The following is a 19,196-nucleotide window of genomic DNA, read 5'->3' as shown; positions in this document are numbered from 1 at the left end:
CTGGGGGTCTTTAAGAAGAGGCTTGATGCCTACCTGGCTGGGGTCATCTGAGCCCAGTTTTTCTCCTGCTCAGGCAGGGGGTTGGATTTGAAGATCTACAAGGTCCCTTCCGACCCTACTTCTATGATTCTATGAAGATTTCACTAGTGTGTCTATTCACAGCAGAGGAAGAGTAGCATAATCTAGCTCTGTATTTCAGAAACAGATTGTACATAGAATTACATTGAAGAGGCAGCTCAATTTCATGCAAGTTACTTTAGGAGACTTATTTCTAAATTAAGGTTTTCATTTCAAAGGGAGTGTGGTCTAAAGACACTGAAAATATATATATTACGGTATTACAGAACTGTCTTTGTCATTCTAAGTGTGAAGAAACTCCCCTTCGTTAACAGTCTAGAGGAATTTTTAAGTGTTGTTTAATGCATCTTTACTAAACTCTGGTGAGACTGCTCTTTCAGGGAACTGCAAAGAGAATACAGAAACCATTACCAATGATGTGAACCACATGCCAATTTACAGTGTTTCAGTGTGGGCATTTGATTTATGAGACCACCACAGCCCCCCATCTGGACTCTGGAATCAGATAACCAGGTCAATATTCTTGTACCTTTAATAAGTAGGCACTTAAGATGGACAAAGGGTTATCTGGAACAGTATTTTATTTAAGTAGGTATCTGTTACAGACAAACTACTTTAGCTTAAAGAGCTTCATTGCTGCAGACACTTGTTTGAGGATTTAGAAGTGTCCTGTACTTGTCACTGCAGCAAGGCCAGTGTTCATATGATCCTGGCCTCTGTACCTTCCTAATCTGCATTATCATTAAATGTGCCCACATTACCTAGAGGCGCAATAGACAGGATACTTAGTATACCATAGGAATCGTTACCCACAACTTTTGATCATAGGCCCCTTCTACACGTGCAGGTAAAGGAATGATGGGATCTAATGTGCAATCCACACAACCAGGCTTCATTCCATGCCACATGTACATAACAGGAGGCACAACTGTGGGATTGTCTATTAGATCCCATCACACCTTATAGCTGATGCAGGGGGAGCCTGATCCTGGGTTTCCCCTACACTGGCAAAAAGCAAGCTCCTGTGGCTGGGATGCCTGCAGTTGAGGGGCTCCCAGGTTTAATTCACCCATGATCCCTAGGGCTCATGGGTGAATTAAACCCTGGTGCGATCCCAAGGACCAAGGGGTTTACAGCTAACTTGATTCATAGGGCTCAGGGGTTGCATGCATCCCTGTGGATCATGGCTGCCTTGATCCCTAGGGCCTGGGGGGTTTACACTGGACATGGTGGACCCCACAGCTTGGAGTCCCATCACTTGATGGGGCTTCTAGCTGCAGCGGAGACCCTGCTACATGTGCAAATTAAAGCTTGAAGGCAACCAACTATAAAGTCACTACACATTTTTCAGGTCTAACTTTATAACTGGTTGGCTTTTTATCGTGGTCGGTCGCTAATTTGCACATGTACCCAGTCTTAAGGTTAATACCTGTAACATGTAGAGGAAGTCAGTGTCCTTATTTGCAGTCCCTTAATTTTAACCAGAAGTTTATTCTACAGCGTTATTTTCTCAACTATGATAGAGGATCAGAAAAATTGGCTGCTATATATGAGGAAGCACCTGAAAACCCCATTAAGTTATTAATAGGAGTAAAACTAGTCTTACATAGCTGTGGTTTGAGAATAAAGAAGTTTAAACTTTAAAACGATTAAACCACAAGTCTTCAGTATTTCCAGTCTCATTCATTAGTGAAATTACAGCAACAGTCATGTGCTAAGAAGATTTGTCCAAGGGAAAAGTCTGCTTATTTCTGTAACTTGTCATCAAATTTTATCTTCGAAATTGTTACTTTTCTGTGGAGTACAGAAATGCTGAGGTATAGGAGCAAAAGTCCAAAATGACCATTCTAAGAGTAAACATAATTCAGCCTCTGAGTTATGCTGGATAATATGGAATTTTGGTAAAAGGCTATGGAACAGATGGTTAGATCACTCCTCTTCCCCCTGCTACTTCTGGGTTGCCCAATTTCCAGTGTGATGGTCATCAAAAAGGTACAATTTATTTGAAATTAGTCTAGTTCCTAACGAGTAGGAGCACTTATCACAAAAAAAAAAAAATCATGAATCAGTGTGCTTGTTGATAGCTTGTCTCTACCAAAATTAGGAAGTGAAAGAACCCACATTTAATTTTAACTGAGATGACTTCAGGAGACGGAACATAAAAACTGCTCAAGTACATCACAGAATTTCAGGGCCTATGTATTTTAATACCATTAAACTGACCTCCATCTCTTTTTTGAACTGACAGAAGGTTAAGGTGTTCTTCATACTTTGTTAGATTAATTATAACTTTTTCTTCTCCCTAGTTAATGTTTATAGAGTCCTTTCAGCAAGGAAGAACTTGTTATGCAATTGTTACATTTGTTAGTCTGGTGTATACCACAAGCAAGTTAAAAAGATGCCACTAATTTTAGCTGTTCGTGCTTAGGTGTGTGTAACAAAGTAGCTACAAAGTTATCATGAAGAGATTTTCATCAGGTTCATAATCTTCCAAGTAAATGAGAGGAAAAACTCTGCAAATTAAACTACAATAATAAAAACAAACACACACTTAAAAAACCTTAAGTCATAAAAGCTTCTTACTTAGGAGGAAATAAACCCAGCAGATAATTTGTTTCCTTGGCACAGGACATGCAGACTGAATTTTCTTAGAAAATGTTAAGAGTCGTGAACCAAAAAATGACAAAGTTACAGAGTATTCGAGAGAGGGACTAACATATGGTGATGAGCCAGGGAACCCAACTAGGTTACAGAGAATACAATGTTAGCCAACTAATGCTACAACGGAGTTAAGTGCTGAAGAAATACTACTATTTGCTTCCTGTGCTATCCTAAAGAAATTGCTTAGGCCCAGGTCCTTACAGATATTCAGGTACCATTCATTTAAACAAACCTCTGCATCTGGATTCAAACTGTATAGCCTTTTGACTGAGCCAAAAGGCAGAACAATGCAGCCAGGGACAGCAGTGACTTTCGGCTGCCTCTGGCACGACTGCACAGCTGCAGTATTTTTTGATTCCTACCCTACACACTCTCCACGTCCTAGTTACACTACTGGACTGAGCAATACTGTTCACATACTGAATTCACCTGAATACAAGTCCCTCCTGCCCCCTTCCCCAACTGAGACAGAGAAACAAGTCCCCCATCTTAGAATCACATACAAGGAAATCTTACTAAATACTGTGTCTACCATTAAACTGCTGCCAGAAGTAGCATGTGCTCAGCAATAGAAACCAACTATGAAGTTGATTAAATGCAGCCAACACTAAGCATGACTATAAAAGAAATGGGCCATAGCAGGCAAATGTGCTGATGGGAACTACAAGGATAACTTAGTGCAGTACATCTGAAAAAGGCATGTGGTAATGTCCGTTCAGTGCAGTCCTCTTTGCTGTCAACTCTTTTTCCAAGTCATGGTGAGCAGCTACATTGTATACATTTTGTCCTCCCCTTCACTCCCACAGCTGAAATGTACCTTTCTATCCCTTTTCCAATAACTCCTGTTTCTTCACCAGCCTTAAATACCTGGCAAGCATCATGAAATGGGGCGTCAAACAGTTCATCAAGTTTGGGGGACAATTCACCCTCTGTCATCCCCTCTCTAAGCTGGGCACATACAACTGGTATGGCCCCACCCACCATGAGGTAAAGCCAGATCAGGTTGCCCTGTGCCTCATTCGCATATAAATTTTTGGAGGACCTCAGGACTTGTGACAAGAACACCTGGTTCCAATCTTAAGTGGCTGCCAATTAGCAAACAGATCCTTTGTGGGGGGGTGTATCTGGAGTACACACACATACTGATAAGTGCTGAGCTGTAGGGTCACCAGGGTTTGAAATGCTGTTGACTCCAGGAGTGGGGTGTGGTCCTAGCCCAAAAAACTATGTGATAAATCATGAGACTTTGGCTTTGGACTAATATTGTATATATAAGTAGACACAAAAGTGCTGTTCAAAAGTGTGTTTATGGAATACTTGTGCTAAAACCTCATCAGTTTCAAAAAAAGGTAACATATCAATTCTGGATGAATGGTCTGGGTAATATGTGCAAAGTTGCTATAGCCATGTTTAATTTCAAGGCTGTTTCAAATTTGCCCCTCACTTCCATGTCCTCAGGGAGAGCAGTATCTGACAACAAGGAAAGAGGGAAAGGACTGCTGGCAGAAAAAGCAGGGGAGAACTACAAAGCAAAGGGGCCACCTAACCCTCTCCAAATTTATTTTCACTGCTGTAGCAGTGAGGGGGACAAATTCAAAGCAAACCTCCAATAATTAGATTCTATATCTGGAAAATTATAATGCATTTATAAAATTTTCCATACATAGAATCTAATTATTTGGGTTTGTCTTATTATCAGAGTCATCTTCTATTTGAGTAAATATGGTAAATGCATATCATTTACTCCCAAGCTCACATTTCAAAAGGACTGCCTTTGTCCACAGCAGCATTTTAAATTGTTGGTTTTTAAAATAAGGATCTCATTCCTCTCTCACCAAGCACATTTACAAGCTCTGCTGTTTAGAAGAGTGATTTTTCTCCAAGACAAGGGCCAGTTACAAATCCAACTTCCAGTTTCAGGTGGACAGTCACTTCCCACTTGTGCCTCTGAAAGGCTTTTCATAAGTTCTTATCCTATGCCAGGAGCTTCAAACTCACTTCATGCTTCAGGTCAAATCCAGACCACAGGGCTCTTTGTGGGCTAGCTCCAGCCTTCAACCCAGAGTGGCTCCAGCCTAGGACATGTAGTGTTGAGGGAGAAAGTAGGGCAAGCACATGGACCAAGCAGCTGCTTGAGCACACGGGCAATGATGTCAAGTCAAGAAGCTGTAGGACAATTGGATCTGTACTAACCTTTGCTTACTCTCCTGCTACCAACTGCCATGTCCACTAGAGCCCAAAGGCCCCAGGTTCTGCAACAGGCCCCACCCCCAAATTCTGGTAACCTGCCTGTAGCCTCACATCCCTGCCCTATATCACGTGACTTTCATAAGATACAGTCAATTTCTCCAAAGAAGATGGTTTCTCAAAAGTTTTTTTTCTTTTTCTACTCAAATTTGTTTCTTTTGAAAGGAACTTATGCTGTCTGTCAGAGTTCAATACAAAGTTTGAAAACAGTAAAAGCTTTTTAATATTGCACAGGAAAATACTTCAAAAGAACAAAGATGGATATGCGCATCTTAATATTGAATTTCTTTCATTTACTAAATTAATATAATACCAAATTTGAGATCATCTCTTAGTCTCCAAGAGGAACTAAAACAAATGAAAGTCCCAATTTCCTAAAGTTGGAGGGGAAAAAAAAAATCAAACTGGACAGTCTTCTTGCCTAGCCACAGGCATATAAGTATATTAAATTATTTGAATATATATGAACATGTAATAATGCAACTTACAGCATTGTGTGATCTTCTGGATGTTAGAAGTTATACGTTGGGTTAACTGAGCCGGATCCCCAAAACCTGTGCTATACGACATGGCTGGAGTGATTGTCCACTAAATTCATCCAAACTGTGAAAGGGCCAATCAGACTACTTCACCAAGTAAAAGCACCTTAAAAAAAAAAGAAATTATACATATAGTTACACACTGGCAATTCTGAATCGTAATAAATTTTATCAGCTTAAAGTGTGCAGACAGAATAATATATAACTCTAGTTACTATGAAAAAGAATTCTAAACAGCTAGTTTGGACCTCTACCAAACCAGTCTGTTTGGAAAAAGGGAATTGCAATAAATAAAGAAATAAACAAACAAACAAACAAAAGCTTTTCTTCATAAGAACCTATTTCAATAATAAAACTCAGCTAATGAATGTCTCTGAGATACGTCTAAGATTTTCTATGCCTCACTATCAAGTACCTGTATCAGAGAGAGCTTGCTGAGAACACCGTTACACTGTTACACCAAATCTTGCAAGTGTTGATAAATGTATTTTTAAGTAATTTGCAGTTTGATTTTCCTATTAAAAAAACCCACGCTTCTATTCCTTGTGAAAACTTAAATAACATTTACTATGGTCTTGAGAGTGTTTTTTTCTAACAAATAACATAACTTATCATCCTTTCAGTGTTGTTTTTTAACCTTCCTTTTCAATATAGCCTAATGGTATATTACTTAGTTTTCACACCAGTGTAAACACCACACCCTTGTGTCTCTATAAACCATTTTTATGTTGATTTAATCTTATCTAGAACTTGGTTGCCTTGTAATGCTCTGAAGGGTCACTTTACCCCAAGACAATGGGTGTGTGTTTCTCAATACAAATAAGTTTGTGCACAACCCAGAGCAATTACCAGAGATTTTAATTCAGTTTACAATTTCTGTATCTTATGAAAAAACCCCAACAGCATAAACATACCTAAAACTTCCTGCAAGTGTAAACTGACTCCCAACTTGTAACAAATGCTTGTCTTAACTGGATAATTAAACAAAGTTCTAAGCTGGGTACAGCCCTTAACTCAGAGGTGAACAAAATATGGCCCATGGGCCAGATCCACCCCACAGGCGGGCACACTCCCCAGTGAATGCATCTGCCCACAGGTGGTTGGCAGCTGTCTCCAGCAGCTGTGTGGTGCCAGACAGCCAGGGCTGCTTCTGGCATGCTGGGCGCACAAGTGTGCCCTCTCTCTCTCTGAGCCAGGGCTGCCACCAGCAAAGAAGCAGAAGCATGAACCCACTGGCAACTGTAACACACATTCCCTGCCCTGCACAACACCCCACATCTGGACCTGGCCACATCCACAGCTGAGTTCCATTTGGATGCTATTTGCAGAAAGTGTTTTTATGTCACTGCTAAGAGGTATGTCTGTTATAGAAGAGAAAACAAAAAGCAGCACGTACAAGCATGCAAAAATAGACAACAAAAAGATGTGCGCACTAGAATCCAGAGGAACTCCCACCAAAATAAATAAATAAATAGTAAAAACTCCCAAGACATGGGCGAGTAGAGCAATACAGTGGATGCAGTCTTATTGACTATGGATGCTGTTACACCAGAAGCAGACAACACCCAGTCCACGGGCCGGATCTGGCCGACAATCGACTCCATTTCCCAGCAACCCCTCCCCACATGGCTGGGGCTGGTTTCCCTGGGGACCCTAGCAGCAGCTGCATTTGTAGGCAGCAGCAGTGCCAGCCTCTTCCTGGTGGGAACACTGAAGAGGGGGCCTGTGCTGCAGGCAAAATGGGGCAGGCTCCGCTGCCACCACCTGTGCAGGGCAGGCAGCAGTGGCAGTGGCGCAGCTATGGGGAACTCTGGGGGTGATTACAGTCCCCCCAAACCTCCCCTTAGTGCTGCCTCTCCTGGGATCTTGCAGAGGTGACAACGTGGTCCAGACCTGGGGTAAAGCTGCGATCTGCTGCCTGCACGCTCCAGCCAGGAATGTGCAGGCAACAGATTGAGGCTCTGCCCCAGCTTCAGACCATGCTATCACCACTGCAAGGAACCAGGGCAGATCCATGATCTGCTGCCTGCACATCCCTGCCGAGAACATGCAGGCTGCAGATCGCAGCTCTGCCCCAGCTCCGGACCTTGCTGTCACGGCTGCAAGATCCCAGCCTGGCTACAGAGCAGCTCTGTGCCCTGTTGCATGTCCTGACATGGAAACCCTGGCCCTGCACTATCACAGCCCAGCTGCTGCTGGGGTCTCCATGGAAACAAGCCCCAGCCAGGCAAGCAGGGGCTGCTGGGAAATGGAGTCTGGCCACTGGCCGGATCTGCCATTTTGCCCATCCCTATGTTACACCATTCTGGCTCAGGTACAGTTTCTCAGTGGGAACACTGCATCCACACTTGATCAACCCTGGCTAATGCTGCAGTGAAAATATATCCTTAATTGCTTGCACAACTCCTGATTTAAGCCCATTAGCCAGTGTTTTTCAACCTTTTTAGACTCAAGGTGCCCTTTGTTAGACTCAACACATCTCTCCATAACTTTTGTGAACTGAATGGCACCCCATTTTGAGACCTAGTGCTTATCTCCTTGCAATAGGGCCAGCTAGTGGAGGCAGACAAGCAGCAAAGCAGTGAGAGTCTGAGCTTGCCTTTATCCGCTTAACTCCTCACACCTGGGGCCTGAGTTTGCTCTTTCCTGCTCATCTCCTCATGCCCCCTCCTATCTCTTCATACTTTTTGTGGCACCCTGAATGTGACTGAGAATTACTGTCTTCAGCATTACTGAAAAGAAGTGCATGCACTCTGCAGAGAAGCAGAGTGGTCTAACGGTGCCCTGGCTTGTCAATCAGGAGACCTGAGTTGCACTCTTTGTTCTACCAATGACCTGTTGTATGAGCCTATACAGGTCACTTCACTTGGCACCTTTGTTTCTCTTTCAATTGTTTTCTGTCTCATATCTGGATTCCAAGCACTTTAGACACTATACAGAAACTAGCAATAGCATAACTAAAATAAGAGAGCAGCAGGGTAGAGACACCACATGGAAGCAGCCAGGAAATTTCAAGTTTCCAGGGCAGATAACCCCCCATTCCTGCTCTCCAGTGATTAGCACCCACCCACCCCTCATTATCCAGCCGAGTTTTGCCTCTGGAAAGTAGCACAACATGGCTCCAATCTGTTAGAACTATAGGCACTATTATAAAATGAACCCCCCAAAAAGCAAAATAACCATACAAAAAAGTATACCAAGTAATGTATAAACATTCATTCACATAATATTACAAAGTATTTCAATTCTAAGAATTTAACTGAAAAAAAAGCACACCACGATTTATAACGTCCAAAGAAGCTGCCTGAAGAAGGGTGGGGGGGGAAGGGAAGTATAGTTAAAATAGCTGAATTCTCAAAACTATGAATGCCTTTACTTTTTTTAGAAGTTATGAATGTTAAAGAAAGCTAGGATCAGCTGTAGCTTAATTAAAAACAAAAAAATCCTGCAGAATTAGTGAAAAAAGTATCAAAACCAATTTTCTCTAGTTCTGCTTTTTTCTTAAACTAGTTCCTTTTTAAACTCTGTATGTACTATATGGCTGCCTGGAACGTATTTGACAAGTACCTTATAGTACAGAAAGCACAGCTCAAAGTGTTTTTTTCCCCAAATGTTTAACTTCATTTACTTTAAGTTTTAAGTGGCCTTTTCTTAAGAAACTCAGTGCCTTTACTCCTATAAACTGTTTACATTGCACACTACTGTTCTGCCATGATCTTGATGTACAGTCATGGTGTGGTAGAGGTTTTGAGCCCTTAAATTTTATAAGATACCCACTTAGACAATGACACAGACCACATAATTGAGGGGACTCAGATTATAACTCAAACATCTACAAGGTAGTTTTTAGCTTGCCAAGCCCATGTTTTGTTTATGCACCTCTCACCATTTCATTGTTAGGCTTTTATCAGTCTGAAAGATGACTCTATAACCCCGAGTATTGTGTGTTGGTTTAATAAGAGATTTTTTTCAAAATACCTCCAACACACTGAGGAGGGAAAATTTGAGACACTTGCAAAGTTAAGGAGGACTAATCCCAGATGCCAGATGCTCCCATACTCAGATAGATTACATATTTTCTAATGTAAAGAAAGCAGAAAATTAAGCAATATTACACTTAAATAGTATGTAAACACAATTACTTTATAAAGCAATATTACACAAATTAGTACAGCTGATCAAAAGTAATAAATTAATATTTTGTAAAGTTTCCCTCACCACTGGTATTTGCCTCTAATATCCTGAACAAACAAATCACAAGAGAATTATAAGCAGATACTGTATACTGAAGTACTACATAAGATGCATCTTCTTCAACCATAACATTATAGTATGGCATAGCTCAGACTCTAGGATTTGTTTTAACGTCAGGGTAACCAGTGACAATTAACTTTTTAAACATTACAAGACTTGAAAACAAAGACTCTGTGTTGGCATACCCAAACTTCTCATTTTAAAGCATCAATCTAAAACCTTGGACCTTCCTCATGAGAAGTTTCACTATTAAACATGATCCATGTTTTTGTAATTTACTTTTAAGAATAAACTGAATATAAACAGCCTAGAAAGCAGTGTATGGGAAAAGTAAACTACTATGTTAAATTTCTGAGAATACATTTTAAATCCAGCTGAAGCACTAACATCATGCCTTTTCTGATGCAGATGACACACTGTCACACACCTGACTAGTCACAGGTCACAAAATTCTTGATAGAAGGCAAAATCTTCTAGCAAATATTTTGCTCTTCACAAGACTGGGTGGATGACTCAGTATCAACTGCAGAAACACGCAAGTAAAAGTTACTTACACTAGTGCAGGTAAAAAAGGAAAGATTTTTCTTTTGGTATCTGAAATGAAAGTGCAACCAAAGAAGGTAGTATAGTAGGAATAAATATGGTTCTCACTACTGCAATATTGTGAAGCACTGTGACAATTTGGAGCAGTGGTTTTCAACCTTTTTAGACTTGAGGCATCCCATGGAAAACACCAGCTCTTAGTTTTAACTTATTTTTCTGTAGTGAAAAAATAGAGCAATTTGCCTGTTGCAAAGAACTCAGAAAGACTAAAATAGATCAGAATGTTTTTAATACTCTGAATTCCTATTTGAAATCCCTGGGTTTATCTTGTGGATCATGTTCGCACATCTAACAGTGTTAACAATGCATAGCACTCTGCATCACCATTGGAAGGGGCTAAGGAACCTCAAGGTGTCCCATCACTGGTTCAGAAAATGCAAAGAATAGTATTTCCTATATTGAGATATCATCTTTTTCTCATGTTATATTCAACATCTCCAAGAATTACTAAAGAAAACAACCAAGACACTTTAAGTCCTTAACAGAATGAAAGCTTATGCATTATATTGTATTTCCAGTAAACTACAAGAGAAAAGTCCTGAAAATAATTGAGGCTGCTGCACGAAAATTTGATACAGGAAAAATACAAGCTATAAACTCAGCTACGATTCCTAGAGCTTGTGGCTGATAAACAAGGATAAGAACCTATCTAGCACAAGCCAAAAGATACAGCTGTAGAGTCACCATCTGAAAATGCCTTCCCATTCAAATGCCTTCCTATGCTCTTTCCCTACGTATTAATTTGAAATTGCTTAAAAATCACTAGAACGTATGGTTTGGCATCCTGACACTTAAAATTCTCACTGACTTCGCTATACATTTTTTATAATGCCAGGAATTCACCCAGTAAGAAAAAGGTGAGAAATGTAAACATGCACCAAGCTGAATTCACGTTTCTTACCACATATAGTTATTATGATCTTATATCTCCAAATCAAATGTTCTTTCATTTTCACAATATCTAATTCCTCTAAGTGACACCTCAAAACATACCTTAACTACTACTACAGCAAAATGAGAAGAAATGAATATGTATTGAGCCTTTGTAAAAAATATTAGTAAGCTAACACGGATGTGGCATTCTTTGACATGGTAAGGTTGCAAGAGAGTTAACTGTGTTCAGACTAGAATATAGCAATTTTTTACATACTTCCTAGTTTCTCTGCAAGAAAGTTTCACAGTCTGGATTCAGCTGTTAAAAATACACCTTCCTCCTTTGCCTAGAAGCTTCATCCCTGGGAACAGACGGTTCCCACAGAGTATACTCACTTGCCATCCTGTGTAATGGATGTTGACAAGAATCAAAGAGGATCATTAGATCAAAAGGGGTTAGAAATGTTAAGGCCTTGACTACACCTATTTTAATTTTCAACATATTTATGGACTTTAGAACCAGAAGACACTACGTGCTCATCAGTGCCTGACTCCCTGTACATCCCAGGCCACACAATTTTACTCCCGTACCTCTGCACTGAGCCCCATAATTTCTGTTTGACCAAATATGTCTTTCAGAAAGGCATCAACAGATGGAGAGAACTCACAACTGTCCCGAGCTGTTTATACAGATAGTTAAATCACCTTCATTGTCAAAAAAATGCTTGCCTTGTTTCTATCCTAATTTATTTGGCTTCAGCTTTTGACTGTTGGTTCTTGTTGGAGCTTCTATGCTTAGAACTACACAAGCTGCCTTTTGCCTGGACTCCTCCAAGACTGTTTCAGGCTCAACATAAGGAAAAACTTCTTTACTGTCTGAGCCCCGAAGGCCTGGAACAGACTGCCACTGGAGGTGGTTCAAGCACCTAGTTTGAACGCCTTCAAGAGACAGTTGGATGTTTATCTTGCTGGGATCCTATGACCCCTACTGACTTCCTGCCCCTGGGGCAGGGGGCTGGACTCAAAGATCTTCCGAAATCCCTTCCAGCCCTAATGTCTATGAAATCCTTCCTTTAATGATGGGACAAGTCTCCATATTCAGTAACAAGTGGGAAGTTGTACACTTGAGCACAAAACTTTCAAACTTCCATGACTGAAAACATAGCATGAAAAGACACCTATGTGAGAAGCACAAAGTAAGTTTTAGATTTCAGTTTTTAACAATGAAAAAACACTATCCAAAAATGGAGTCTTGTACCTACATTTTCATTTTTCTCACTCCAATATGCTTTGAGGATTTTTCCCGCTCCCTGGGAACTAGCTTATGTTCAACATTATAAAAAGAACCATCTAACACGGCTCATTGCAAATGTAATGTTGCAGCCTAGAAAAATTCGCTACTCATACTTAAATTTAAAAACAGGAATTAATGCACCGGAATCAACAGAAATACAAAATGTTTGAACTTAACCATATGCAGGCCTTGGCAGGGTTTTGCTCCTTAAAGAGCTACAGAGAAGGCAGCAGATAGAATCAATCCCACACTGCTTTCAATACATCCAGACATATAAAACTCCACTCCAAATAAAATAGCATCTCAACTACCGCCCACATTTTTAAGCAGTTAAAAATAGGTAAAGAAAATTTGGCTCAAAACTGAAGCATGTTGTAACCTTAACTATGGAAAAAAAATTGGAAGATTATAATCATGATACCTAACAGGAGTTAGGCAACAAGGCATTACTCAATTCTCTTGCAAATAGGTTCCACTACAGTCTATATAATGTTGACATGCATAGGAAAGCAATTCACCAGGGCTAGGGACAGAAGTTGCACAGAAACTGGCTTAAGTGATCAGAAACTGCTTTAAACCCATTACAGAACATACGTTCAGTGCACATAAACCAGTTTCAAAACGGCAGAACCTGGCTGACACAGTAACAGACTTCACTGATTTGAGTCAAACCCATTTATGAAACTTCTGTCCCAGACCCCCTCCTGATTCAAGTTAAATCACAGTCCCCCAGCATCCCAGCATGCTTTGCAGCCCTGAGCTGGGCTGTACCAGCTGCTCCAGAAGGCAGGGCTGGCCACACCCCTCTGCTCTCTAGCTGGAGCAGAGGCAGGGTTGTGGCCAAACACCAGCTGGTATGGCCCCTTAAGGTGAAGGGGCAGGGAGAGGGTCTATTTTCCCTTCCTGCCTTCTCCCCACAGGAGACGGCAGCCAAGGTCTGCCTGGCTGGTCCAGCACAGCCTGTTAGGATCCCCCACTCTCCACTCCAGGGGCAGGGGCAGAGGTGAGGCCAGACTCCAGCTGGTATGGCCCCGCCATCTACCAGCCATGCTCGGGGCTAAGGCCAGGGCTGGAGCAGAGCTGGGCTGGCCCATGGGTGCTGCTGAGGGAGGCCCAGAAGGGCCAGCCCAGGCTGGGCCATGGGGGCAAGGCCCTTCCCAGCCAGCTGCAGCTTGGGCTGGGGCCACAGGAGCAGTGCGCCCAGATTGCTCCCAGCACCCAGGTCAGGCCAGGCTGTCATGGAGCCACAGCTGGTGCAGCATTGTGCAGAGGGCATGGCAGCAGTGTTGGCTGCGGGCACGAGCCCCCATGGCGACTGGCTGCTGGGCTCCAGGCCTGCTGGCCCAGGCAGACATGGGCATGTCCTGCGCCGCTAGTCCAGCTGCCAAAGTGCCCACCCGCAGCTACAGTGATGTCACCTCTCTGCGCTACTGCCCATGCACACTGGGCCAGGCTGTCACAGAGCTACAGCTGGCTGGGAAGAAGCCTGCCCCCACAGCCCAGCCCAGGCCAGCCCCGCTACCACCCACCTCACCTGGGGCTGAACACGGCTAGCTGCAGGGACTGCTGAGGGTGGGCATGGAGGGGCCAGCCCAGGCCAGGCTGTGGGGGCAGGTTCTTTCCCAACTGGCTGCTGCTCCATGACAGCCTGGCCAGGTCTGTCCATGGGGAGCCAGGAGCAATCAAAACACACAGCTCCCATGGCCCCAGCCCAAGCCGCAGCCCGCTAGGAAGGGTCCTGCCTCACTACCCAGCCCAGGCCAGCCCACCCTCAGCAGTGCCCGTGCGCCAGCCCGGCTCAACCTTGCAGTCCCAGCCAAAGGGGCAGATGGCAAGGCTATGTCAGCTGGCTCTGGCTACACCCCCCACTCCACGAAAGCCCAGCGGGGAAGAAAATCAGGCCAGTGGGATAGGGGAGATGGGGAGTTTAATCTGTCTCCCTGCCCCACTTCACCTGAGGTGCTGCCTGGGCCAGTGTCTGGCCACATTCCTCCTCTGCCCTCGAGGACAAGCCTGGCAAGGGCTGCTTCCCACCTGCCCCTCCAGGCACACCCTGGCTGGGGTCCCTGCAGGCCAAGATGGAGGTTTAAGCCTCTCCCCAATCATACTTAGCAGCTTGCTGGGGCTTGGCCTCACCCCTTCCTCCCCTCCCACCCCCTGGTCTGTTTCCTTCCAGCCTTGTGGCTGCCGCCTAAGGAAAGGGAGGGCTCACTAGCATCCCCTAGCTTCTATCCTGAGCCGTGTGCCTGCATTTCCAGAATCAAAAATGAATGTCTATTCACTTGCAAAAATCACTTCAATCTATGCAGGTTAGACTAACCTGCAAAGATCAAATCAAGTCAGGCTCAAGCATTTTGAATGTCTGTACTTAGCCAAGATGCTCCTGCATTGGATTATATGCAAATTGTGCCTATGAAGCGACAGAGGCACTAATGCCAGAATAGTGCCAACTGTTTCATTTAGTGATTACTTGCAATACGGAATACTTTACTTCTGAAGAGGACACATACATTCTTATTAGGATGATCTTTTGAAAGAAACAATGAGAGGTTTATGCTACACACACATAAGCATTCCCTAGGACATACTCGGACACATTTTCATAACTGAGTCATAACACTTAGCAAAATGAAAAGGTAAGCATTTAATTAGATGCTAGCAGGTGTTTTTCCAGTAAGGGTGGAAAAGGGAAGTTTGGTCTTGATTAAAATCTGTCCCTTTATATCTTACACTTAGATTGCATTCTCTTTTGGGGAAACACTGTCTTCTTTGCCCTGTTTGTATAGCACCTAGATCAATAGGTCCTGGTCTAGAATGGGAATTCACAGGTGCTACAAGAAAACTAACAATAAACTCTGAGGGAAACTAAGGGAAGAATGTTATTTATTTTCCCCTTTAAAAGCCAAAATCCAAATCTGCCTTTTAGGATCACTATTTGGACACAGAAAAACCAAGACATACAGACATTTCAGAGGTACTTAAAACCTCATGTTACCCTGATGCTGCAGTGTAAGCGTACCAACAGTTTTTCACTTCATCCAGATGAATTATTAAACACATTCAAAAATACTACACCTTGAAGGCAAGGGTCCTAAAACCAGGTCCTGAAATAGTGAATAATGAGATATTCCTGCCAAAATCTAGAGCTGCTTTTTCTGTTGAAAGAAACAAATCCAGTTGTCAGGTTAAAATGGCATAGTAGTTGGAGTTATTTGCCCTTTCTTACCCAATTAAACTATTAGAATACATTCTCAATATGTCAAAAACTTCCTATGGATTAAGATTCCCAGGTGAACCTATTTACACAGGGTACACACTAACAAAAAGAATGATCCTCACTCAATTTTTTAACTTAAATACTAGCTGGAAATATAAAAAAACCCCGTGTTTATTATCAGACTGGGCAACAGGCCAGTTGTTTTAATAGAAGTCTTCTCCAGAAGGAACTGTGCTTGAAGCAAGATAAAATTTTAATCAAACAGTTCTGTTAGATTACATTTGTTGATTAGATGCGTCTGCAGCATAAACAAAAATAAAGCCTAACCTTATTCAATGCCTCTTAGCTTGTTCTTTGTGGAAGAGGCATTTGAGTAATTCGGATTAGCACGGTCATGTCTTGTAGAAAAAATAAGTTTTCAGAACAGAACTGAATAAGGAGAAATTGGCTGGAGGCTGGCAAAACGTAAAATGAGACCCCAGATTTAGAGGAAGTATGAGACTGAGAAGGAAGAATGGGAAGAGTAGGACTGCTATGCTGGCATATAAGGAAAATTCTGAGGGTACAGGAGAAGCTGTAGTTAAGAAATAAGGCAACTCAGTTTATCTTTAGCCTGCTTAGATCACAGGTACTGAAAAATGACATTGGTGCATGTGTTAATACAGAATTTGCCACAGTTCTCGCAAATCTATTCCCTTATCTCAAACAGGCTTTTTGGGAACTACTACAATAAAACACAATTAGCTATGTTCCTTAAGAGCTTCCCTTCAAGTTAAGTTTGCTTTGATGGCATGCATTCTAAAAAAAAGTCAAATATGTAAAACTTAAGTAACATTCTCCTTATACAAGGATATAGTTTTCATTGTGTGTACTGGAGAGATGCAACCTGACAGGGAAGCTTTACTAAAGAGCTTAGGAATTCTGATACTAGTTTCAGTTTAAGGGACTGTTAGTGCTTCTCCCCTATTTGTCTGCAGTATTTATATAAAATGCTTCCTGCCCCGATATAAATATTTTTCTGCGTCAAGAACATATAATTAATAAATGCATTAGTCAGTAGTCATTGGTTCCATTGATATATGCAGCTCAACTTTTTAGCCTATTGTTTCTGGATTATTTTTTCCTCCAACTATTTTCCATTATTCATATAATTAATCACCCCTGCAGCTAACACGACACAAAAATGTATCCATTCTGGGACTAAGTGCTCTAAGTTTCTTCTGATAAAACCTTAACTAAGAATCTAGTGTTTACATTTCACACAGAATAGACAATAGAGCCAGACATATCACTCTCACTTTTGTTTCTAGACTTGTGAACTGTCTTGTTCTCAGGCTGAGACAGAGTAGTGTAGAAGCTTTTCAACAGCAAAAGCCCCAGTAGCACTGTACCAGGAACCTGAAAAATCCATGTAATTTACATGGAAAATTAAGTTCCATTGTCACACACACAGGCACATGACTACTGCAGTTGTCCATATTGGAGTCTCTGTCCATATTTTCCTTAGAAGCAGTCCAAGACTGAAACAACAGTCTTGTTGCATGTAAAGAACAAATTATGGCACAGAGATGCTGCCCATTTTCAAGGCTGATCGATTCCCCTCCCCCACTACTACTGAATACTAAAATTGTCCTAAACCACATAAATAAAACTTGACTTCAGATTCTTCAAAAGGAAAGTCCCTTGAATTTGGGGGCAAGAAAAAAGTCACTAAAACTATCATTTGCAGGTCATGGAATTAGAAGGTTCTCAACCTTTTTAGACTCAAAGCAACCCTGGAGAGACTCAACCCTTCACAAAATGCCAGCTTAATTTTGCTGACTACAGAAAAATGATAGAGCAATTCTTTCTCCAAGAACTCAGAAAAAATGCAACATTGCATTTCTATTTGAAACTTCTGGGTTTATCTTGTGAATCACACCTGTAAACCTAATAGCACTGACACTGCATGGTACCCCATGGCCCCCCTGAAAGGATCTCAAGGCACCCCATGATGCCATGGCTCTCTGGCTGAGAACCACTGTTAGAAACAAAGTAAATCCAAGTAGACTTCACAACTTTCCATCGTAAATAAGACCTACGTACACTTCTGCCTCTCACATAGGACCACAGGATTATTTTTTACATGAGGCATCAAGCTACATAAGAGCAGGGAAGGTGAGTTTAAACATGGCTGATTATTTAAGTGAGTAGTATATGTGTATGGGGTTTAGGGCACAAGACCCTTGAGATCCCTTCCAACTCTGGAAGCCTTCAGCTGGCCTCTGAGATTAGCATCAGGAAATAAGGCAATATGTGCATATACATCTGTGCATGTGTGTGTGCACATATTACATATAATGTATATTATACAGGTATGTACACACACAGAAATATACATACCCACTACATATAAAGTCTACATACACTAGATATGTGTGTACATGCATATGTATACAGGCCCATACAATGTATTTATACTATATATGTGTGTGCACGTGTGTATACACATCTATATAATGTATTTACACTATATACATTTATGCGTGCACACGCATGTGTGTATAAGCATATACGCTGTATATATACCTACGTGTACTATATATGATCTACAATACAGACATACATATACATATATACATGTACGCACCCACACTACATACTTATAAAGATTGATGGTTAGACAGATATAGTGTATACACATTCTGTAAGTGTGTATACACACATATATACACATACACCCCCCCAAAGTGTGTGTGTGTGTGTGTGTCTGTGTGTGTGTGTGTGTGTGTGTGTGTGTGTGTGTGTGTGTGTGTGTGTGTGTGTGTGGTGATAGAGATGGATAGGTAGGTACAGCATAGGCACATTATGTAGGTGTGTACATCCATACATATACTCATCCACATTGTTTAGAGCTAGACAGATAGCGTATAGACACATTATATAGGTCACTGGTTCCCAACCTTTTTTTTCTCCTCTGTGCCCCGCTGCTGGGCACGACATGTGGTGGCCCGCAGAGCCCCTAGCACATGGTGCGCACAGTGGCTCATCTCTTCTGTGCAGCACCACCAGCACTGCCCCTGTGACCCTCATTTGGGTCATGGCCTGGGGTTGGGAACTACTGCTATAGGTGAACACACACACATATATACATACGTGTGTGGGAATGTACACACCCACACACATAAATACATAGAATGTACACATATTATACAGCCATGTAATTTTTTTGCAAAAAAATCTTGTTGGTCTAATCAAAGAGATCACCTCTTACTACGAGTCCTGATTGCATACAGCCGTGTATACACGTACAGACACCCCCACACACCCTCGCCCGGGCCTCGGCGAGCTGCTTCCCCCTTGGCGGCGGGGCCGGGCCGGACTGGGCCGGGCCGAGGCCGCAGGGGAGCGGAGCGGGGCGCGGCGCTGCCTCTGCTGTGGCGCCGCGGGG

The 19,196-nt window shown here is 42.2% G+C and overlaps 1 protein-coding gene across 2 annotated transcripts in view; it reads right to left on the bottom strand.

Moving 5' to 3' along the window:
* Window positions 1-5,657, bottom strand: part of STX7 (syntaxin 7) — a 46,662-nt gene extending 41,005 nt beyond the window's left edge. For both annotated transcript variants that reach the window (XM_019520262.1, XM_019520263.1), the window contains exon 1: window positions 5,475-5,657. In XM_019520262.1, coding sequence (XP_019375807.1) covers window positions 5,475-5,556 — 82 coding nt within the window. In that variant the 5' untranslated portion in view covers window positions 5,557-5,657. The remainder of the gene's footprint in view (window positions 1-5,474) is intronic.
* Between the last annotated feature and the right edge of the window lie 13,539 nt (window positions 5,658-19,196).

Source organism: Gavialis gangeticus, unplaced genomic scaffold, assembly GCF_001723915.1.
Source record: "Gavialis gangeticus isolate Ggan-Ray unplaced genomic scaffold, GavGan_comp1, whole genome shotgun sequence".
NCBI lineage: Eukaryota > Metazoa > Chordata > Crocodylia > Gavialidae > Gavialis > Gavialis gangeticus.
This window is presented reverse-complemented; position numbering and strand designations above follow the sequence as displayed.